This window comes from Acanthopagrus latus, chromosome 1 (genome assembly GCF_904848185.1).
Source record: "Acanthopagrus latus isolate v.2019 chromosome 1, fAcaLat1.1, whole genome shotgun sequence".
In the NCBI taxonomy this organism is placed as follows: domain Eukaryota; kingdom Metazoa; phylum Chordata; class Actinopteri; order Spariformes; family Sparidae; genus Acanthopagrus; species Acanthopagrus latus.
Genome location: NC_051039.1, coordinates 757,927 through 782,890, shown reverse-complemented (window position 1 = coordinate 782,890; position 24,964 = coordinate 757,927). Strand labels below are relative to the sequence as shown.

The window sequence follows — 24,964 nt, the reverse complement described above, 5'->3', positions numbered from 1 at the left end:
TGATCTGTTTGAGACATGAAGCTGCAGCCAAACCAACAATGTGCTCTACAGACTCCAGTTTGATGATTTATAGAATCACCTGGTCAGAGGATGAAGATTTATTTTGTCAATAATATTTTATTTCTCTGTATGAAGTCTGTTCCAGTTCAACACGTCACGCGTGTCATGAAATAGAATTCTCCATCTGTTTATCGTAATTATGAATGTTTTATTGGACATTCACTAACACAGACTGTCATCCAATCACAGTAGAGATACACAGTCTTCCATGACAGCAGGCTCCGCCCCTTCTGTCCTCTCACTTCTTCAGTCAAAGTATCTCAGCAGCTTTCTGAATAAATGTGAAGAAGCACTCTGTCATCTAAGTACATTGTCATCTAAGTATAGAGATCCTGTCCACTTTAGCTGACATCAGCAAAGTTAAGTAACACACACAAGAGTTATTTCATAGGGGGTGTGAGGCAGACCCATCCTTCTCTTCTTCCATTGGATAGATTAACATGTAATCCACCAAAGTGACGAATTAGGAGAAGTAGGCAGGTATGGAAATAAATCTGGTGGCCCGCTCACCAGGGAAAGGTGGTTGTTAATTAGTAGATCTCCTAAAATCGAAGCCTCAATAGGATTAAGGGGCAGAGGGTGAAGCATTTTGGCATTGCTTTCACCATAGATTTGAGAACACCAGACGTGCGGCTGCACTCTGTTCGGACGCTGGCTTGAGATCTATTTAGATAAAGATTGCTCTGTCATTGCACCCAGCCTTGCCTCCGCAGAATTCTTTTATCAACATACTACATGCCGAGACCTTTAATGAAGACAGCCCAGAAACAACAGCGTCGTTATATATGGCTATAGCTTGTTTGTGTTTAAAGAGTGCCCATATTCTCATTGAACATTTTACGAGTTGTTTGTGTAACTATGTTTGCTTAGAGGAAGAGGAACACACACTAAGGCCAGTGGAGACATTGGTTGACACGATAGTTCTTCTATTAGGGCCCACACAGGACCACATAAGACCAGACCTACGGGTGTTTCTGCCAATCCAGGCAGACTTTACATATTCGATGGATAGTTTTGTTCCAGATATAAGAAAAAATTGTTTAATCCAAATCTTTAAAAAATGATTTGGGGATGAAGACAGGGTAGACATGATATAAAAATCTGGGCATGATGGTCATTCTAATAGAGTTGATCCTGCCTGCCAAAGACGGGGCCAAATTTTACCAGCACGCCAGATCTTGCTTGGTTTTCTGGGCTTTTGTGAAGATTAAGTACTGTACCGCTGAAGATATGATGCCTGTAAGCCCAGTTTAGAAACAGGGCTTCAAGTAGCTCATGGTTGTCATGAATGCTAAGTATACTCTGTAAAACATCAGTTCCTCAGCTGTACGCAGAGTGGAGGGTCAAGGTGGAGCAGATGATATGTGGTCTGGTCGCATGTCTGAACCACATTAGGTCTCACAACCACATCAGGTACAATGTTTGAGAAGTGTTTGAAACAAGCAATTTTGTTGTACATATGTATAATGTTATTTATTCAGTGTTAGCAGTTAGCAGTTTGTGTATGTTGTCAGTACAGGTCGCAGTGTGTCAGATCATCAATGCAGCAGCTTCTCAACAGTTCAGACTGGTCTTCCCTGATGTTTCCCAGCTGATGGAAGTCTGGCTGGTTTTCCTTCAGGTGATAACACTGCCTGTCTTTAGCAGGGAGCCACGATGACACCAGAGGACATTTTCAACACTCTGGAGGATCTAAAAGTTGATGAATTCAAGGATTTCAAATGGTATCTGAAGCTGCCTGACATCCTGGAAGGCTACCAACCCATCAAACAGTCCAGGCTGGAGACAGCAGGAAGACGGGACACAGTGGATCTGATGGTGAACACCTTTACACTTGATGGAGCTCTGAAGGTGACCAAGAAGATTTTAGAGAAGATCAAGAGGAATGACCTGGTGCAGAGTCTGTCAGCCAACAGCTCAGGACCAGAAGGTCAGTCACATTCTTTATTTTAATATCATTTTCAGAAGAAGAGAGTGAGTCGACCACACAATACCTGTAAAGGAACAGATCTCTCAGTTCAGAGGCTCAAACAAAGAGGCCTGATTTCATAATGAGGAGAAAAGGTTGAAGCATCAATAATTGTTACTGGAGAGGATGGAGGTTTGATGGTGCTCTGGTTCACAGAAATAAACTTTGTTTAACTGAACAGAGATTCATTTTAATGGTGCAGCAGAGCTCTGCCTGAATTAATATCTAGATTAACTCATTTTAAACCTAGTTTTTCTAAACTCAGACTAGAGCTAATCTTAGATTAAATTAATCTTGAATCTGAGTTTCAACAACTGGCCTTACCAAGAGGCTTCACTAGACTTTGTTTTTAATATTTTAGTTAAGTCTGCTCTAAAAAAAATGAATACAATCTGTGAACCACCTTTACATAGTTCAGACATTAACAAAAGGAAAGTGAGTTGCAGTTCCTAATTATTTTATTATTATTTTCTAACAGCTGAAACTCAAGTGGGAAGCACCACAGTCATAGCACAGACTGGAGGTGTCATCTTCACACCTCATATGACTGGTGTCAGCATTGGAAGAGACATTATCACCAATATCACTAATAATTACACAGGTAAACGTTCCCCATGAATCTATACATTAAATTGACAACGTGTATACTTGATGTTGTGCCTGCTTGAAATGTAGCCAACAAAATACCTTTAAATATTTAGTATTTTTCAAAGATGTTTGTATGTTTCTGTTTCAGACCGACCTCCAAACAGAACAGATGAGACCACTGATGTTTCTACCAAAACCAAAGGTATTCATCTGTTTAAACACATAAAAACATACAACATACCTGTATATTTAATAAGGCTTTTCAGAGTTAAATGATGAAAAAGTTCACCATACTTCTACTATTTTAAGAAATGACTGGACTCAGATATTATGAACATGCAATATATTATAGTGATGACACACTTAAAGCTTCAAATGTGACTTTACCATCGTGTAAAGTTATTGGCTATCAGCTTTTCTTCCCCGTCATCTGCCCGTTTTGTACTTTATGTGATTCTTTTGGTTTCTGAATAGATAATAAACTGAGTCTTGCTGGTCTGCCAGCCTTAGAGCATGTTGTCCTGTAGTGTTATGTGTCCATCAAGAATTTTTGGGGGGAACTATAGGCTGCATCGTGGCTCATGGTGCTCTAAGCACCAAACATATTTAATTTGCCAAGTGAGTCATCACACATAAGCTTGTCTCTGCTCTTGGGCAATAGGCTGTTAACCCAAACCTGCTGTGATGCGGTGCACTTGATAACTGTAGCTGATGGTAGCAGAGTGTGTGAATCCTGATGACAGGATTTGATTTTATACCCAGTTTGACCACAGTGTGATCAGCAATGGCAGCATGGCACTTGATATGATTACTTCAGCTGATATTTAACTGTAACAGCCCTATTCATCAAAATTATAGTACTTATGTCCTGTCCAGGCCAATGACTGAGATCTGTGCATCACATACACACGCAGAGATGCACTGCAGTGCTCTTTCTCCAGTTAAATTTTGCTCAGTTTGCTCATATACAATAAGAAGTCCCCCTCCTTTCTGCCGTGTCACGGCACCTTGAAAGCAGTGAAAATGGTGTCTTCTGAACAGAGAAACATCTTTAGTATTTACTGACTTGGAAGTGCGAGAAGTATGTTATTCATGTAACTATGATCTCATTTATCTTTCAGAAAACATCCAAAAGTGCCAAGCTGATCTAAAATCTTATCTTAAGTCTCAAACTCAGACTCTGTTTCAAGGAACACAGGAAGATGGATCATCATCTCTGTTACACAAGATCTATACAGAGCTTTACATCACAGAGGGAGACAGTCAGAAAGTTGATAGGGGACACGAAGTAGTTGAATTTGAATGTACAAGGAGTTCGAGTGAGCAGAAGAAAATCAACCTCAATGACATTTTTAAACCGTTACCAAACGAAGAAAATGCTCCCCAGAGAGTTCTGACCAAGGGAAATGCTGGGATTGGAAAAACTGTCGCTGTGCAGAAATTCACTCATGACTGGGTAACTGGAAAAGTCTACCAGACTGATTTCATATTTCCATTCACATTCAGAGAGCTGAATTTAATGAAAGACAAGATGAGTATTAAAGAGTTAATAGGTCACTATTTTGAAGAAGTGAGGGATTTAGAAACATCAGACTACAACAATTCAAGTATTCTGTTCATCTTTGATGGTCTGGATGAAAGCAGACTGCCTCTGGACTTTAAGAACAATGAGACATGTCGGAGTATTACAGACAAAAGAACATTAGACTGCCTACTCACCAACTTAATCAAAGGGAAGCTGCTCCACAAAGCCTCAGTCTGGATCACAAGTAGACCAGCAGCAGCCACTAAGATTCCCTCCAAGTTCATCCACAGGGTGACCGAGGTTCAAGGCTTTGATGATGAGCAAAAGGAGGAATACTTTCAGAAGAAAGTCCATGACAAGGGTATGGCTCAGAAGATCCTCAGTCATCTTCAGTCCAAACCGTTAAGAAGTCTGTACATCATGTGCCACATCCCACTCTTCTGTTGGATTTCAGCCACTGTGCTCCTGAGTCTCCTCACAGAAACTCCTGAAGGTGAGTTGCCAAAGACTGTGACTGAACTGTACACACACTTCCTGATCATCCAGACAAAATGGAAACATGAAAAGGATTATCGGAACTCTGAAACAGACAAAGATGTGATCATGAAATTGGGAAAGCTGGCGTTTGAACAGCTGCAGAAGGGCAACATAGTATTCTATGAAGATGACTTGAAAAGTCAGATTAATGTTACAGAAGCTGCTGTTTATTCAGGAGTTTGTACACAGCTGATAAGAAAAGAAGCTGGTCTTCACAAACAAGTGATGTACTATTTCATACATTTAACTGTTCAGGAGTTTCTTGCAGCTCTGTATGTGCTAGAAACCTTCATAGTACAATACAAGAATCTGCTTCCCAGCAAGAAGAGTTGGTGGAGGTGGTCATCAAGTAAACTTTCCTTCCTCCATAAGAAGGCAGTGGATATGGCTTTGGTCAATGATCATGGACAATGGGACTTGTTCCTGCGCTTCCTGCTGGGTCTTTCACAGGAAAAGAATCAGGTGCTTCTTCAGAGAAAATTTGAATTTAAAGGAAGACATCCTGGGAAAAACCAGAAGACAATTACCTACATTCACGGGAAGATCAAGAATCTGTCCCGCGATAACAAGGTTGTCAATCTGTTCCACTGTTTAAATGAGTTGGGTGACCAGTCTCTGGTAGAGCAGGTCCAACAGTACCAGAACTCAGGAGATGTTCATAAAATCTCACCTGCACATTGGTCAGCTATGGCATTTCTGCTGCTCAGTTCCAATGAAGACTTTGATGTCTTCGACCTGAAAAAATACTACGAATCAGATGAAGTTCTGGAGAGGCTGCTGCCTGTGCTCAAAGTATCAAAGACAGCTTTGTAAGTGTTCAACCTCAAGATACCCAACTGCTCTAAAACTGGTTGTGTTAAAATATAGGAGATATATCGTTTTGTTTTTCTCCTTAGGTTAAGTAGCTGCAACCTCACAGACAGATGTTGTAAGCATATTTCATCAGTTCTCAGCTTTAAGTCTTCTGGTCTGAAGGAGTTGGACTTGAGCATGAATAGACTGCAGGACTCTGGAGTGAAGCTGATCTCTGCTGGTCTTAGAAGTGCCAATTGCAAACTTCAGACACTTCGGTAAGAACATCCACATTAATGGTGTGTTTGTGGTGATATTTGATGCAAGTTATAAACATAGTGGGACACTTAAAGTGGGGGTGGTTCTCTTTTCTTTCATGTTGTAAATGTAACAGTGAACATACAACAGATGTTTCCCTTTAAATGTCTCATATCCAGAAGCAATCATGTGCATTTCCCGACAAACTTCCAACAAATCCAACAAATCCATAACAAGGTTATTTTTGTTTATTAACTAAATAATAAACTAATTAAAATTAAAAATAATTCAGGGTAAATAAATGAGCAATTTAGACAAACAACAACAGATAACAAAAAAGATAGAGATTGTAATGAGTAAAGTAATAAGGTTATGTGATCACAGGCAGATGGCCTACTGTGTCTGGGAGTCAGGGAGTCCTGAAGTTTTGGTTTCCTCAAGTGTTGGTCCAATAGCTAGAGGGAAATCCGGGACTCTGTTGATGAAATTCTTGCTTCATGGCCCAACAGGAGGCCCACTTGTGTGCGCTGGGGGTAGAGCTGATTGTGGCCTCGAACAAAAGGCTTCTGAAGCAGCCAATTTCTTCGTTGCTTTGAGTGGTGGTTCTTAAGCTCTGACCAGTTAACTAATTCAACTTCTTGATTCAAATAACTGGAAGATGGATTTTCCGTTGTCACTTAATACAAGGTGAATTAAATCAAGTTCACTTTCATTGCACCAGGCTAACTGAATTATCATTTTAATGTTTGACATCACATTCACCTTTCCCAGAATTTCACTATGGCTTAGTAAATGGACTTTGTCAACATTAAAGAATACGACATGATTAAAATCACTAATCATATATTGCTTCTAATCCTAGCTTAATACTTGTTAACAAAAACATGCCAGATATTTTACTGGTAAATAGCAAAGGAATTAAACAAAAATATCTTCTGAAAGTCTGTTTCAATCACCAGGGCTCACCAAAGGGACTGGTTCCTCCCCAAACATCAAACACTTTAAACAATAAAACTTGATCTTAGCCCTACAATAACATAGAGAATGGTGGAAAACAAGTGTTCTGACCTGCTTCTACTCTTTCTGAATTTATTCAAATTAAGAAGATGAGATTCTGATTTATTGGTTATTTAGGATAGACACAGAACAACATGCCATAATTCACACCTTGACAAGGGATGGGGAAGGGCAAAATTAGACCCCTAAAGTAATGTTTCTCTGTAGAGGACGTCTGTCTATTTCAAAGGGAAAAAAGACATAAACCAGCAGCCATCATTATTTAATTTACAATTCCAAAGGCATTCATTATAACATATCTGTGTTAGAAAACAGTTCTCCTTTCTTCTGATGTTTAAAGAGAAGACTCCTTGGTGCTTGACCTGGATTGTCTGAGTGTATCTCTTGTGAGAGAACAGATGTGTTATTAGTTGTAAATAACTAAAAGAGGTTTCCACATCCATCCGAAGGTTTATAGCAAGAAAAAAAAATGTCCTCCTTGCTCGGTGAAGGGGTGATGGGGCTGCCAGGCCATTCTCCTGAAAAAACAGTCAGTTTTTGGGTGAAAGACTAATTAGTGACAGAAACAGGGCCCCTTTGAGATACAGAGACGGAGGACATGTTTTCCTACAGTGCTAAAGAATAACTTTAGCTTGAACACATCCCCTTCACACATTCAAAATAGTGATACTGATCTCGGTTAGCGTGATGCAGAGTTTCTCAGAAAAAAAGGTAACTATTAATTAAAAAATGTGGATTTAATATCAAGTTAATTTATTTTGATTACTATAGTCTTTTAAACTTGATTAATATTGTAAAACTGACCTGCTCATTGACACTGTAGAATTTTGCTAAACTGAAACATAAAAATAAACTGTTTTTGTTTTCTCCTTGTATAAGGTTAAATCACACCAGCCTCACAACAAACTGCTGTCATGAGTTCTCATCAGTTCTCAGCTCCCAGTCATCTAGTCTGAGAGAGCTGGACCTGAGTAACAACGACCTGCAGGATTCAGGAGTGAAGGAGCTGTCAGTGGGACTGAAGAGTTCACACTGTAAACTGGAGACTCTCAGGTCAGGATTTAGCTTCTGTTTAACAGATGAGCATTTAAATGTTACTTGACATACAAGTCAATGATTTTAACAGTCACAGTCCATCAGGAATAGGATTCTGGATTTTCAAAACTTAGAACACAACCCAAGAACCTTAACAACGTTTATGGGTGTCCATATGTGTCACAAGGCCTGAGCATTCAGGACTGTGGAGTGTTAAATGAGAAATTGTGACAGAAATGTTAAATTTTACACATAAAAACGATCTAAGGACAATGGATTTGAATCATGTTATTTGTATTAGGATGTTTGCTGATGATTAATTTCTGTTTTCTGTTCATTTCCAGCACTTCAGAATGAATTGAAATAAACAATAACATCATTGGCCACGTTTACATCTACCTCTGTTATCCATCAGCTATGTGACTGTGGTTCAGCTGCTCCCTTTACTCAGCTCACATCAACATGAAAAGTGTTCTTAACTTGAATGTGCTCAACAAGGCTTGCTACAGTCAGTGGGCTGATGGAGGACAACAATATTTCTAAAATGATTAAGGCGTGCTTCGAATGTTAAAACTGTGCCAGAGTGCTTATAAAAAGCTTCAAAATAGAGCTTGTTTTTTAAATGTTATTATTTTCTACCTGGCGTTGACCATGTCATTACATGCAATGCATTTTGTTCTTGTGTAGTGAGCTTAAAAAACTGTAAACTGGATTGAATTAGCAGTCTGATAGATTTATGTGGATCCTTTCCTGTTCAAGAATAGATAACTGCAGATTTAACTCAAAACTCACACAGACAATGACACAAAGATTAAAGCAGATCATTCTGTGTACGTGCTTATAAGAAGCTTCAAAACAGAGCCTGTTTTTCAATGTAATTATTATATTTTGCCTGATGTTGACCAGGTCATTACATGCATGAACAGATAACTGCAGATTTAACTCAAAATTCACACAATTTCGAAAATATCAAAACAAATCATTCTGTGTCTGTGTGTGCCTCCAGACTGTCAGCCTGTCTGATCACAGAGGAAGGCTGTACTTCTCTGGCCTCAGCTGTGAGAACCAACCCCTCCCATCTGAGAGAGCTGGACCTGACCTACAATCATCCAGGAGACTCAAGAATTAAGCTGCCGGACTGTTTCAGGTGTGAACAGACAACAAGAGCTCACACACTGTTCCTTTGTCACACTGACAAGCTGAGAACTGTTGGTTCACAATCTGAACCAGCAGCACTGCTGATAACAGTGAAGACAGTACCAGACCAGACTTCTCACTTGCTTGTCAAGCAAAGCTGCAGCAGCGCGTCACATAGAGATTCTGAGTCTTGCCTCTTTTTACTAATGACCTGTAGACAGTCATATGGACAGCATGCCATCGGTTCATTAGTTTTAATGTTTGTATCTGTGAAATATGTCACAGACATGAAGAAAATACACACAACAGGTGATGGACAGATTTTAATTTTTGCACTTTATTTCTTTCTCGCTCTGTCCTTGCCTCTCCCACTTTCTCACATTCTGTCACTGTATTACATGTCAGGTGTCTGGTCAAAACTGTTTTATTCAATCATCAAGTTTCTAACAGGATTTTGCAGTTGAGGCATATTGTGTGTGGAAGTGTGTGCATGTGACTAAAGCTGAGCAGAGAGCAGAAGGTTCTAATTATCTTCTACACTGTGTTCACAGCTTTCTGTTACAACCATAGTTTCAGCCACAACATGTAAAATACTCAATAATATTAAAACAAGCTGCCTGCAGGGTAGGGATGAGGGAAAGAAAAACAGATCTGTTTTTTAAACTAGTCTGACTGATTTTCAGTTGAAAACAGTTTAATCTGTACAGAGTCTGTCAGTCTGAACTGAAAAGAACATCTGTAACCATTGACATCAACAACAACTGAATATGTCAGCGACAAAAATGAAGCATCACATTTTCCTGAAACATGAATAAAGCTGTAAAAAGCAGATTTCTTTGGTTGAGTTGTATATTTGTGTCCTCTCCTCTGGTCTGTAGACTCTGTCTGCTGTATTTAAAGGAGCTGAGGGGAGCTCACCTGCCAACTCTGTGTTCGTCCTGTTCATTTCATCAGCCTCTCGTCCAAATCCTGTTCTTTTGTTTTTTCTTAAGACCTTTATTTTTCTGAAACCCATTTGTGCTACTATAATGTTTAATTTCCTTGGGAAGTGTTCTCTGGACTCACACAAATCTGAATAGTTTTTTTTTGAAAAGTGAGTTTTTCTGATCATAGGATAATAAGTCATTATCAACCATACAACAGGTGAACACATTCACTTGAGGAGCTGCTTTTTAATCATTAATAATGGCTTAACATTCAGAAATTAACATTCCAACCTCATGATCTACAATGTCCATGAGGTAATGAGAAGATGTGGATATGACCAAAATTGTCACTGAGCTGCTGTACAGTGAAAGAGGAGACAGTGCAGACAATAGTAATGATGAGGGATTTTTTAATTGACCATTCACTAGCAAGGACCACACCTTCAACAAGATGCGTTTAAACAACTTATTATGAAAGGAAAGAAAAGAAAATGTTTTGGTTCTTCAAGTTCTTCGAGTGTGTGTGGGAAGCTCTGTACAGAATCTGCTGCCACACTCGGGCAGCGACGGACCCCCAAAAACCTCCAACCACTTGAGATGACATTGTGTGGATCTGAGCTTTTTGAGATCTGAACGGATGTAGCAGTGATACGTGTGGGAGGACCATAAGCCCATGAGTCACATGAAGTGTTCAGGGATGCCTTTACAGGAGGCTGAAGTGGCCGCTCCGATCCTGAAGGAGTGTCCGGAGTAGTTAACATGTAAAATACCAGACAATGGTGGAGCCAGAATCGAGTAGCCAGTTGTCCGGATTCAGAGATGAAGGGAGGATTTGTCATTGCTATGCTCTGAGGTTTGCAGAATTGCAAGACGTTAACAAGGGTTTCAAAAGGATTCAGTGGTGATTGGACCTTGGAGTAGAAGACGGGTGTAGGCGGACTAGATCTATTGGTTTTAGTTTGCTTTAAATAGAAAGCCATGGTGTCTGAAAAGCGAGGCGAGTCTGAAATGCATACATGGCGGCTTGAGTCAACGTGAATTCTGAGCATCTGAGGAAAGTGAAAAGCAAGCAAGAACATGGCTTCCAGGGTTCGGGCAACTTGAGGAGTGCTGTACCTGGAACGGATGGTGGGAGGCAGATTAACAGCAAGTTGGCAGTAAGAGGAAGACGGCGAGGGCTTTTAGCTGGCGCTTGATGTAGGAATCCTTTAAAAAGGAAGGTTAACGAAGTGCCCATTATTGGCTTGGAAAAGAAGCTGATACCGCTAAGGTAAGCTTGATGGTGTTGTTTTAACTGCCCTGATGGAATGGACGTAAGTAATGAAAGAAGTCGAGGTGATGAGATCGAACGACCGAAAGGTTATGTTGTATTGGTCATGAAAGTAATGGAAGCTTTTCCAAGCTGTCCAGTAGGAAGAGAGGGTTAAGGCTGTTGTTGATCGAGCTCTCTGAGTCGCCTATCAGGGGTATTAGTGCAGGATTTACGACTTGAACGTCAACGCCCAACCGGCCTTGGGAAGGTAACCGCGTGAACTTCTGGCATTCATTTGTGAGCTCTGGGGGCCATTCTGCTGTAAACCGTCTTCCCTTATAGAAACCCCCAAAACCGACAGAAGAAGCAGCATCGATGTACAGATGGATGTCGTGCGTGTGAGTCGGTTGATCGTCATAAAAGAATGTGATTCCGTTCCAGTTGGTGGAAGGTTGAGTCATGGATGGATATTGGCACGGTTTGAGCTACCCAGGGAGATGGAAGTCAAGAGTCATGGGACATAAGAAGCAATCGATAATGGGTTAGAGATAAAGGCTCACCCTTGGGGGATGATGCGTAAGGTGAATTTGAAGTGGCCTAAAAGGGACAGAAGTTGACGTTTGGTGCAGCACGGGGCGCAGAGGAAATTGAGGGCGCTGGCATTCCGGGGCCAGGAGTTCTGGTTGAAGCGAGCTGTTGTGGTTGATGGAAACAGGGTGCTGGCATCTCGGTGCCATGAGCCCCGGTTGAATCAAGTTGCCGTTGTTGCTGGAAGTGAACTGCGGTGATGGCGACTTTCTGTTCCGGAATTTCCTCGTCCTGTCTTTGCTGCGGAAGGCGGGGAGACGAAGGAGTCGTCGGGCAAGCTATGGTAATCTTGGATGTTGAGGAGAGATGAACCAGGCGGGATGCGAACCATGGATGAGGTGGAGTTGGTGCTCTTCGACCTTGCTCGCTTCCTAGATGGCTTTTGGGCCGCTGGAATTGGGGTCTCGGGTATGGAGGTGACGGGAAAGTAATCAGCTTCTGATGAATGGTGATCCTGATGTTGTCTGAAAAGATCATCGTCCGACGGGGATAGTGATACGAAGTCCATGATGAGGTGAGTAGAGGCTGATGTTGCTTGTACAAAAGTTTGTATGTGTTCGAGGTGATGTTGCGTGATCTTGTTTCTGGCAGAATACGAGAGCCACAGAATATGAGAGCGAAGACGAGGAGAGGGTCAAGTAGTTATTTATAGGAATATCAGAAGTTGGCGCTGTTGAGGTGTGGTCCTATTTCTGAAACTTCGCCAGATAAGCTTCAATTTATCAGGGGAGAGAGCTGGATAATGTTGCCGAGATGACAATTGTGAAACATGGAATCAAAGAGATGACCTGCTGGACCTGCTGTACGCCAATGTTAAGGAGGTATACAGCTCCACTGCCCTTCCTCCACTTGGAAGGTCAGATCACAACCTCATCCATCTGCAACCCCTGTATAAGCCTCAAGTTGAGCAGCTGTCTGTGACCACCAGGACTGTTAGGAGATGGTCACAGGAGACCATTGAGGATTTGCAGGGCTGCTTTGAACAAACTGACTGGGAGTTGCTCTGTGATTCGCATGGGGAGGACCTTGATGATCTCACGGACTGCATAACAGGGTACATCAACTTCTGTGTGGACACTGTTGTTCCTACAGTGACCTTACGCTGTTTCCCCAACAACAAGCCGTGGGTCACCAGAGACATTAAGGTCCTGCTGAATGGGAAGAAGAGGGCCTTCAGAGAGGGTGACAGGGAGCAGATGAGGCGGGTCCAGGGGGAGCTTAAGGAGAGGATCCAACAGGGTAAAGACAGCTACAGGAGGAAGCTGGAACACAAACTCCAGCAGAACAACTTGCAGGAAGTGTGGAACGGCATGAGGAGCATCACTGGCCACAAACCACCTGGAAGCCAGACAACGGGGGCGTATTGAACGTGCCAACGAGCTGAATCTGTTCTTTAATAGATTTGACGAGAGGGCTCCGAACTACCCCTCCCCCAGCTTCTCCACATCCATCCACCTCCAAACCTCTGGCCCTGCTGTCCCCCCTCCCACACAGCTCTTTCCGGACTTCACCCTACCTGTCCTCTCTACCCCACCATCATCTCCCAAGAACACAGAGGCTGTGTACAAGAAGGGCCAGAGCCGACTCTATTTCCTGAGGAGACTCAGGTCCTTCAATGTCTGCAACATCATGCTGAGGATGTTCTACCAGTCGGTGGTAGCCAGTGCCATCTTTTTTGGGGTTGTATGCTGGGGCAGCAGGCTGAGGGCAGCAGATGCCAACAAGATCAGTAGGATCATCAGGAAGGCTGGCTCCGCCCTGGGGGTCCAACTGGACTCTTTGGTGGTGGTGTCTGAGAGGAGGATGCTGTGCAAACTGCATAGTATCCTGGACAACAACATTCACCCGTTCAATCAGGTGCTAAACTCACACAGCAGCACCTTCAGCAGCAGACTCATCCCACCCCAATCTAACACGGAGCGCCTGAGGAAGTCTTTTCTCCCTCAGGCCATCAGACTGTTTAATGCATCCACCTCTGGTCGCGGGAGGGACAGTGGAGACACTGTCACCTGAGCCAAATCAAATCAATATCATTCCCTATCACTTCCATCACTTATTGAGTGTGCACTACACTTAGTAAATTGCTGCTATTTCATGCTGCTGCTAAATTTATTATTTTTATCACCTTATACCACTTGTCACTTTATTCAATCTTATTGTGTACTTTTTATTTCAGTTTTATGCTGCTCACTGTTGGTTTACATTCTGTGTACTTAGTAACTTGTTTATTTATTACTTTACTATTATTTATTACTTTTGTATTCCTTTCTCACTTTGTTTTACTACTGTTGCACGACAATTTCCCTCGGGATAAATAAAGTTTTCTTGAATCTTGAATCTTGAATGATGTCCTTAGTCAAAGAGGACCTGGAAGGATCATTCTGACTCTGTTTTTTCCTCCAGGGTGGAACATGGTGGAGAGCAGTGGCTGAAACCTGGTGGTCTGATGAAGTGTAAGTGTGTGTTCACTTTGATTGATGAAAACAAGGCAGCACATGTTAAAGTGGTTTAAATCTAAAGCTTGTGTATCTGCATTCAACTGTCAGTTTGAAAGAAGATCCAGAAAGATGAGTCATTGTGAAGTTTTGATCTAATTAACAGTCAGTCTGTTAATAAAGCAAGAAATAAACCATCAGCTGTGTTAGATGATAAACTGCTGCTGTATTGTGTCTTGTTCTCTCCATCAGATGTCTGTGAACTCACAGTGGACACAAACACAGTATTCAAATACCTCAAACTGTCTGACAACAACAGGAAGGTGAGATTTATGATAAAGGAGCAGTCATACCCTGATCATCCAGAGAGGTTTAAAAACTGGGGTCAGCTGCTGTGTAGAACTGGTCTGACTGGTCGCTGTTACTGGGAGGTCGAGTGGAGAGGAAGGATTCATATATCAGTGAGTTACAGAGGAATCAGCAGGAGAGGAAACAGAGATGAGTGTGTATTTGGAGAGAATAATCAGTCCTGGAGTCTGGAGTGCTTTGATGATGATGGCGCTGGTTACTCTGTCTGGCACAATAAGAGAAAAACAGGCCTCTCCTCCTCCTCTGTCTCTAACAGAGTAGCAGTGTATGTGGACTGTCCTGCTGGCACTCTGTCCTTCTACAGAGTCTCTGACTCACTGATCCACCTCCACACCTTCAACACCACATTCACTGAAACTCTTTATCCTGGGTTTGGGTTCTGGTTACCTGATTCCTCAGTGTCTCTGTAGGACACACACACACACACACACACACACACACACACACACACACACACACACCACACACACATTGTAAATGACAGCAACAGAAATGGTCCAGTTGTTTTGTCTCTTCTCGGTCAATGTGCTGCACATCAGTTGGTTTTAAATCTCTTTAATTATGTTTTGAACGTTCAGATTTCAGTTTTCTGAACTTTGTGATCTGATTGTTTTCTCACAACAATCAGTCTGTATATACAATAAAACCAGGCTGCACACACACATGCATATAGATAATCATAATGATGATTTATAAAGTTTGTCATTTGTCTTATTTGAGTTATTATCTGTAAATATGTGTCTATGAGTGGATAGAGCTGCTGCTACGTGCAGACGGACCTCCATTACAAAATCTCACTGTAGAGTCCAAGAGCCAAAGACTTTCTGTCAACACTTCATCATCTCACATCATCTATCAGAATAAACATTTGACTTTCTCATTCACGTGTCTCTCCTGATTGAAATAACATCACTTTACATTACAGACATCACAGCAGACGAGCTGTATGGAGACATCTGATGTTTCTGTGGTCGTTTCTCTGTTTTAAATCAAGTCTCAGCTACTTCATTTGTTCAGCAGGACGCTGCAACTCTGTTTAACTGTGAAGCTTCAGAACTGTTCTGTGGACTACGACACTTCACCTGACGTAACATCGTTTTTCCTTTCAGATTAAAACATGGTTGTGTTTGAATCTGAAGTTTATGTTTATGCCTCCACACTGGGGATATTTGTGGCCGGAGGCATCATGTGTGCCGGTTGTTTGACTCTAGGATGAACTGATTAGAATTTGGTTGTTGAGGGTTTTTTGGTGAAAACTAAGCAATTAATGTGATATTCAGGATGACATTTTGCACACGTCTAACAGGATAAAATGATGACGTTTTTATATCGCAAAGGTCAAAGGTCAACTTCACTGTGACATAATATTCTGCATTTCAGGAACAGCAACCTGATTGGTGCTCAGAGTGAAACAACAGCGAGACAGTGTTTGTTCATCCTGCTCCTCTGTTTGCATAAGTCACATTCTTTGTACCATATTTAAGTTGTAAACTAGGGAAAAAAACCTAAACTTTCAAAATATCTGCAGAACCAACTGAATAATGTAGTATCTGTGTGTTTCCTACACATCCTGGGCTCTAAGACAATAGTGAATAGGAGGAAGACAGGATGAGATGGGACCAGATGCTCTCCTTAGACAACTGCGGGAATGTGACAGTGTGAGGGTCCCCACAACCAGGAGCCCTGATCAGCCCTGAAGTGGGCATCAGAGATAAGCTACAGGAAGGAGCCCACACCAGAGGTTAAGAGCTGACTCAAGGTATACATTGTCATTTAAGTGTAGAGAGACCATCCTGTCCACTTTAGCTGACATCAGCAAAGTTAAGTAACGCACACAAGAGTTATTTCATAGAGGATGTGAGGCAGACCCATCCTTCTCTTCTTTCCCATTGGATAGATGTACCTTGAACCCACCAAAGTGACCAATTGGGACAAGTAGGCGGTTATGGAGAACAGACTTTAAAAAAGGCCCCCACACCAGAGAAAGAGGGGTGGCACTTGGTAGAATTCCTAAGATCGAGAGCGTAGGAGTTCTGATAGGGCAAGAAGGGGCAAAAACGTTTGGCATTACTTTGCCCTAGATTGGAGAATATCAGAGGTGTGGCCACACTCTGTTCGGATGCTAGGCTCAAGTCTGTTTTAATAAAGATTGCTCTATCATTCCACCCAGCCTTGCCTCCGCAGAATTTTTTATCAACATACTACACGCCGACACCTTTGAGGAAGACAGCCCAGAAACTACAATAATGAAATCAGGAAATTCAAACATGTTGAAAGTATCCACCACTTTTTAGTGTCCCATAAATGTTTTAAACGACTCAACCTTTGTTCTACATGTTGATGAGTTGTGTTCTTAGATTAACCCAAGAGTTTCCAACAATGTTCAAAACATAGAAATCCACAGGTTTACTCAAGACATTTCATCTGGTCACCTGTTGCTGTAACTTCCGGAGAGAGAGCGAGAAGAAAGTCAGAGAACCAGACGTAACGTAACGAAGAAAACTTTAAAACATTTTCTGTTAACATTTGTGCCTGAGACAGATTTTCATCTGCAGTTTTTATGTTGAATGATGTGTTCACCACCTGCATTGTGAGTTTGACCGAGGGGTCATTTGTGCGTCGGCCAAAACAGCCATAAGCTAATGTCATCAACATTCATGTCTTAGTCACGTCAGAAAGTTTTCATCTGAAGACAACTCCCATGATCCTATGCTACTTTAACTTTTTCTTCATTGTTTTGATTGACAGGCCATTAGAGGCAGAAATTACATGCTGTGAATTTCAAGTATTTGATCTGAGTGTAACAGATAGAAAAAGGAAATGAAACATTTTGGCATTTTATTTTTATTTATTATTATTAATCTTTTATTGATGTATTAATATAATTGATTAAACTTTTTTCAATCAATCACATGATGTGCTTGAGCATCTTTTTACTTTTAATATGAATTAATAATGATTACTAATTTTTGTGGTTTTATTTTCTTATTTCCTTTATTTTTACAAACCTGAGCTTTTATTTTGAAAGTCTGCGGATATGACACGTGTAGCTCCCTTTCCCGGTCATTCTGCGCTGCTCTTGACCAGAGAGGTATGTAGTTGATAAAAAAGTTTTGTTATTGAGTTTTAAAGCTACAGAACACAGCGCAGACCGTTCCGGCTACATTCGCCAGTGTTTTTTCTCAGATGAACAGATAATTAAGTCAAGATCTCAAGAGCAAGTTCTGCTGATGTGGCAGTGGTCACCGATGCTAGCTGTTAGCTCGGTAAGCACAATGTTTTTCTTACTGTTTACTCGGTTGGTCGGTGGTGATCTGCAGTCCTTCCCTGAGGATGAAGCAGGCTTCAATTTCAGTTTTATAATATTATATATATGATGATAATAATAATATGATTTAATAATAAATGCATACAGGAAGGTTACGTTTTTATTACTGAGACAAATCATGAACAACACAATGAAATTGTGATGTTATGTTTTCGTGTGGTTTCACTTTTTCCAGATTGTCCTCTGTGCCACTTCCTTTCCTTTCCTGTCGCTTCCTTTCCTTCTCTAAATCATCCTTTGCCTGTATTCCTTCTTTCCATCTCAGTCATGTCAACACTGCAAATGAAATGGCAGCTTTAAGTTACCTGAGGACAGCAGTCTAAAGAAAAGAATCAGCTTTTCTGCCTCGTCTGACTGCACTGCAGCTTTGTCACCAGCAGATGTTGCTCACGTCACATTGACTGAGTTAACCTGACACTGTAAAGAAGGACTTCCTGTCAACAGAGCAGGAATCCTTCCTCACATGCCAGACATGAACGTAGTTTGAACAAAGACCAGGGAGCAGCCTCTGAGCTTTGTTGTTGATTTCAAACTGTAGTAGTGACTAACTACAGTGTGAAACTGCATTTTCTCTTCTGTTTTCAGACTCTTGAAATGTCTTCCTAGTTATGTTTTACTGTACATCTCAGGTTAGAGGATCTGGGTGAACGACTGCCGAGCTGAGAACCAGTTTCCAGGTTTCAGCTTCAGCTCTGGCACAAGTTCAGTCCGGTACTGTTAACTGGCAGCTGTCAGCCGAATGTGTCTGTGATCACTGTAGCTACAACAGATGTTGAAATTGGGAAGAGAAGACGTAGCTGTCCTCAGATCTGCCTCTTTGTTCGGGTTTTCTCTGGTCAAAACATACCTGATACGTGTTCGGGCTGCTGTTTGATTAAACGTGTCTGAGCCTCAGTCACTGTATCACAGTTGCTGGTTGTTACGGAGGACGTTGTAAACAGGAAATGGGAGAGTTGCTCTTCCTGTGAATGTGTCTATCTCTAATAAACCTTTATTAAAAACACGTACTCGTGACTTCTCCCTGTTTGAGTAAACATGCATCACATAGAGGAACTATGGAACCCTTTTAAACAAAAGAATTAAAAAGAATTACAGGACTTAATCAATCCATTACTGCCAATCACGTCACACAGGTGACTCGTGGTATCACCTGTTTCTCTCCTCAGAGCAGACACACCGACTCCTCTGGGTCGCAGAAGAAGATCAGATCAACTTGTGACCGCAGCGTCTGTTCACCGTGTCTGTACGGTGATGATTTATTACACAGATAAGACTCTACAAAAGAATATGGTCTCTCTGGATAAAAACCTTCTGTAATGAAGTAAAATGAAATAAAATGCTTGAATGGTAGAATATAACCAAGTCTATCTTTTTTGAGCAGATAAAAAGGAGGACAATTTTCAAGAATGTTACTATTGTCCAGTTGTTGCATCTTTTGGGCAGCAAGTGTCATTCCTACACATTTAAAGTGGCCTTTAACATAATCTTACAGACACGAACATACATTGATTGTGTTTTTGGTGCATAGACACTGTGGTCACAAGGTGTCTGTGCTTATGATGAGAGGCTATGCTGTCAGTCAAGCTGTAGTTAGTCTGGTGGAATGGGTTGGTTATCACATGACAGCCTGCTTTTTCCCTCAATTAGTCTAAGTTAGAGTCCCATATTTTATTTGGGACTCTTAACTATTGCGTGAGCTGGGTGGAGGTGTCGATGACCTGCACTGATGTGCGACTCACAGCCAGGGAGTTTTAAAACCAGGAAACAGCTGATCACAGCAGTCAGTCCATCACTTCATCTGTAGACATTAAGGTGAACAACTGGACAGCTGCAGAGATCCAGGAGATGCAGCGTCTCCTCGGTCTCTGTAGCTGTTTGGTTGTGTTAGCTTGTTGTTGTAGCAGGAAGCTACTAATGGTCGCTACTTTCAAATTAAAAGCCCCCCACTAAGAACCCCGTTCTAAACTCCAGTGGGGTGCAATGTAAAGCTCTTATTTTGAAGACAAATTCGTTGTCACTGTTCACAGCCCAACTTCCAGCTTCACGTCACATCACATGTTTACGCCTGCCTCAGTGGCAGCTTTTGGAAAAGAAGGAATATTACGCCACCATTTTAGAAAGACCTTGGAGCAAATGTGCTGCCTTTTCTATCTAGAAAGGGCCAGAGTCCCGTGTTAATCCAAAACACTGGTAAGACCCATTCCTGTTTTTAATCTTTCTGACTGTTTCTAACCACTGTGGTGTCAGGGGTCTTTTACAGTGAGCATTGTCTTGTAGATTGTATTCCTGATGCTGTGATATGAACAACTATGTCTGAAGCTGAGAGAAACACTGAACACGGAGGAGCCAGTTTGGCTCAAGGGAATAAAACGCTAACAGGTCCTGACTTGTGTGAAGTCTGTCTGCTGCTTAAATCATCCATTCAGTCTATGCTGATATTTAAACTCTGATAGTTAAAGACATAATACATGAGAGGACTCACATTAAGAAGGTTTTTAGAATTATTAGCCAGATTTTGTGTACCGTAGATTACGGACAATAGAGCGCACCTGAATATAAGCTGTACCGCCTCATTTTTAAGTACCTGACTATAATCCGCAGGTGTCCACGTCTGCTCCAACGTCTCTTAAGCTTACGTGAAGCAGCTCTATTTCCTTCTTCGACAGCCAGATCGATCGCCCTTAGCTTAAAAGCTGCATCATATGCATTTCTTTGTGTGTTTTCCATGATGAGGGTGCTTGCATGATGCGCAAAATGACTGTTCAAAACACAAATTAGCATCCTCCTCGGTGCATTATCTCTTCCACCTGTCTCTCTCGCTCTTGCGCTTCCTGCTAGAGCGCCCCCTGGAGGCCGTTAGCCCATAAAAATCTATAGCTAAGCCGCATCATATTATAGGCCGCAGGGTTCAAAGTGTGAGAAAAAAGTATGCAGTATGTGCAGCCATTACAAAGGGCCTCCGAATTTGCAAATAATCACAATATCGATCAGAACCAATCAGAGGTCTGTATATTTGTCGGGTGACTGAGAAGAATGATGAGAAATACTGCAATAATCAGGAAATTTCAAACTACTGAATACGGCGTTGCCTGCTTTTACAAACACATTAAATGCAACATATTTAGGACCTAAAACATGTTTGAGTCAGTCTGCATGAACTGGACTGTGAGAGAGTTCAACATGATGCTTCAGTCTCCAGTGTTTGTGCATCAGAACAGAACCTGAACCGTGCTGCCTACAGGCAGGATGGAAGCCAAAACAAGAAAGGTTGACTGTCCGGATGACTGTACAACAAATCAGACTGTAAGTCTCTGTATTTTCAATATGTAGAATCAGCAATAATAGTAATGATAATAATCAACAGAGCTATACATGTTTTCCCTGATTGTTTACATTGTTGAAGTTCTGTGTAAAAAAACCCTTTACGAGTGTTTGTTTCTACCATATTTATAAAAAAAGGTTCTAGATGATACTTTTATGTCACTACTGATATCAAATCAAACCTTTGTCCTTCAGAAGTGTTTTGACTTTGTATTTATCTTTATTTTTTCTTGACTTCCAAAGTCAGAGGAGGAGTCTGTGAAGGAATTTAGAGATGGAAATGGGTCAACAGCCTGCCGGGCGGTTGATCCAGAAACATCACAAAGTGGTAAGATGGTTTCTTACTTTCCTCACTAAGTATCACTGATTTGTGTACTTGCTTCAAAACACCAACTGTCAAAGTGATAATTAATTATTGTATTTCTTCTGCTGTAATTGTGACATGTTCTGCAAAAACCCACCAACAGACTAACTTGTGTCTGTCTAACAAGTGTCGCTCTGATTAAAGTGTCACAAAAAACACTCTAAAACAAACAGTTTGTGGAAAGATGCTCAGAAATGATAATGCAGTTTGTGTGTCTGTATCACCGAATGTGAGCTTATAAAAAAAATGCATGAATACAAATACATGAGAAAACAAATAGATAATGTAACATATAAAACCTTCTCTCTCAGTTCTCAGTTTGAGGTCCTGATAGTTGTACTGCTAACTTCATGGTCAGCTCTCCTTTAAATGATAAGCTTTCATGTCAAAAGTTTTAACATGTGGCTCTTTGAAAATGGAAGACACCCCGTGAACAGCCGCTTCTCTTCTGGCTGCAGCCAGTACAGGGCAAATCACAGCAGATCAAAACATCAATCCTCCAGCCACACCAGGATACGATTGACACGATCTAAGCAGATTCATGGTCTGATCGGAGCAAATCTGATGAAGCTACATGCAAAACACGTGTTTTGCTTCTTGTTGTTATTCTAATTGTTAATGAAATAGTGTCAATCTTATCCTGGTGTGTGCAGGAATACTGATTCTGTTAATACGATGTGTCTTCTTCTGTCCGGCCCTTTCTCTTTACTCGCCCTGTCAGTTCATGAGAACCTGATGGGTACATTTTTCAGGACTGGGTTCACTGTCCAATCACAACCAAGCGAGCCTTGTAAGTTTTCAGAAGTGAAAGACAACATACTTCCTGTCTGTTGTTTGAGTTTTCCCTTTTCAAGTGGATGAACCTGTAGCTCCTCTGCAGGTCTGAACCCAGCAGTCACACTTCACAGTCCAGTTACGTCACATACAGTTGGAAGGTGTTTTTGTCGTTTTTCATCATCATCTTAAGATGAATTACAGTCGGTGTTGGGGAGCAACCAAACTACTAGCATAGCTATTTATTTAAGATTTTCAAAATCATGAAGTGTTTCCATTTGCCTTCTTTCTTTCTTCTAAAAAAAACATGAAGCAGGACCAAATCTACAGGACTGTATTATCCTCTCCTGAAGGACAAAATCTATAAAATGTCTGTTGCTTCAACACAAACTCAGATTCATGTACCATATAATGTCCATTGTGACATGACCAGAGTAGAATCTGCATTATTCCATGTGAGTCTGAGATTCAACAACTGGCCTCACCAAGAGGCGTCAATAGACTTTATTTGTTCTTAATGTTTCAGGTCAGTCTGCTCTAACAAAATAGAATCTGTGAACCCCCTTAACATAGTTCAGACATTAACAAGAGGAAAGTGAGTTATGGTTGAGTGGTGAGTTGTAACTATTCTGTCTATTTTGTAACAGCTGAAACTCAAGTGGGAAGCACAACAATCACAGCACAGACTGGAAGTGTCATCTACAACCCTCATATGACTGGTGTCAGCATTGGAGGAGACAGTAATACCAGTATCACCATTAACCACAATACCACCATTAACAACACAGGCAAATGATCTTTTTGAATTAATACATTAAATTAACAGCTTTTATACTTGATTTTGTGCCTGCTTGAAATGTAGCCACCAAAATACCTTTAAATATTTGGCATTTTTCAAAAGATGTTGTATGTTTCTGTTTCAGACCGACCTCCAAACAGAACAGATGAGACCACTGATGTTTCTACTAAAACCAAAGGTATTCAGCTGTTTAAACACATAAACACATAAAAACATACCTGTATATTTGATAGGGATATCTGATCAGGTTTTTTGCCCCCGAGTTTGAGTTATTAGATTTTGAGTATCTGCCGGTACCGAGTCCTGATCCGATACTTCTATAATACATTAAAAAAATGAAGAGCAAAATAACAGATCCAAGATGTCCCTTACTTTTTATTTTATTCACCTTGTTTTATCAAAGGACAAAAAAGCAGGAAAACATTTGGCTCTACTTTGTCTCTCTTTACATTTATTTTGGTCCCGTTGTTGCTTCATGACGTCCAACCTCTTGAGCATTAGAGAACTTTTTTATGATTATTTTCTTTATTATAGATTTTTTTTATGGAAACAGAATCTAGAAGTCAGTGGGCACCTTAACATGAAAGTTATTGAGTAAACAAATCACAATTTCTGCATATTAATATTCATATAAAGTAAAGGAGGCACTGAAATAGAATAACAATAGGTGTGTCTCATTTCTCCAGTTTACTAATACAATCTGCTGCTTGTTTGGAGTCACTGGGTCACATGACATGGAAGATATAAAAAAACTGCAATTATTTTGTATTAATATATTTATGCTAGGTAATTTAATGACGGTTCCTAAATCAGTTTCCAGCGATTCAGTGCGAGGCTCTGGAGGTGAGCTAACCATCCTCCTGCTGCACTCATTGGTCAAACCTCAGTAAAGTTGCGGCTGGACCCAAGTGAATATCCGCTGAATATCAAGCAGCAGAATGCATACAAGGGAAACACTGACACTCTCTGCTTTCAAAGTTCCGTCGTAACATATTAATGGACTACTTGCAGAGTGACATGAAGACATGAATCAGAGGCACAAAAAACGTTGACAGCGGTGGCCGGTCAAAATGATTACCGATCACGTGATTGCAAAGCTACAAATGTGACTTCACCATCCTGCAAAGTTATTGGCCATCATCTGAATAAATGCTAAGCTGAGTCTTGCTAGTTTGTCAGCCTGTTTTTACTCCTATCTGTTGTGTTATGTATTGAGCAAGAACGTTTTGGTGTAAAATGCTGATTATTTGAGGTATGGAGATGTCTGTCCTCTAGAATGTAAGTGAACTAGGCAGTATCATGGCTCATGGTGCTCAAAGCGCCAAGCAAAGTACATTTGCCAACCGAGTCGTCACGCAGAAGCTTGTCTCTGCTCTTGGCTCCTGTTCGTGACATCACAGAATGTTGACAAAAATGGCATTGACCACACTGAGATTTAATGATAGTTAGCAAAGTTATCGTACTTAACTAAAACCATGAGTAGACGCACACTTCCTTATGTGCTGTGACACTGCAGAAAATAGGTCTTCCATGAAACTGCTTACATCAAGGTCTGGGTTATTTTGAGAAAATGGGTCATGATTTCTGGAAACCCGGCAGCCATCTCTAAGGCCAATATCTCTGCAACTCACACTAAAACAATGTAGACGTATAACAAATATGACAGGTCAGAGGAATCAATATTATTTTTGATTAGGGGTTAACTGTCCCTTTAAGTCATAAGTTGAATCTGTTTGAGTTTGTCTGAAAGTTTAGCACACATCTGCACACCTATATACAGAAGTTTCTCCTGTCATATTACCTGTTTGCTGCTGCATTACTGCAGTGAAGCTGCAGCAGTTAAAGGGGAGCTGCACTTGATAACTGTCACCACTAGATGGCAGCAGAGTG

At 41.1% G+C, this 24,964-nt stretch overlaps 2 protein-coding genes across 12 annotated transcripts in view; both read left to right on the top strand.

The window, feature by feature from the left end:
* LOC119023366 (NACHT, LRR and PYD domains-containing protein 12-like) overlaps nucleotides 1–24,964 on the top strand; it is a 286,857-nt gene that overhangs the window by 26,123 nt on the left and 235,770 nt on the right. The window lies entirely within an intron of this gene.
* LOC119023524 (NACHT, LRR and PYD domains-containing protein 3-like) overlaps nucleotides 1–24,964 on the top strand; it is a 75,868-nt gene that overhangs the window by 35,169 nt on the left and 15,735 nt on the right. For 2 of the 7 annotated variants that reach the window (XM_037105557.1, XM_037105539.1), the window contains exons 2-4: nucleotides 1,705–1,990; nucleotides 2,508–2,630; nucleotides 23,199–23,252. In XM_037105557.1, the coding sequence (XP_036961452.1) occupies nucleotides 1,717–1,990; nucleotides 2,508–2,630; nucleotides 23,199–23,252 (451 nt within the window). In that variant the 5' untranslated portion in view covers nucleotides 1,705–1,716. Of the gene's footprint in view, nucleotides 1–1,704; nucleotides 1,991–2,507; nucleotides 2,631–2,765; nucleotides 2,820–3,738; nucleotides 5,489–5,575; nucleotides 5,750–7,625; nucleotides 7,800–8,787; nucleotides 8,929–14,087; nucleotides 14,138–14,371; nucleotides 15,369–17,548; nucleotides 17,755–19,819; nucleotides 20,007–21,029; nucleotides 21,120–21,380; nucleotides 21,466–22,922; nucleotides 23,064–23,198; nucleotides 23,253–24,964 lie in introns of those variants that run through there. The other 5 variants (XM_037105561.1, XM_037105578.1, XM_037105569.1 and 2 more) reach the window with 5 other exon arrangements.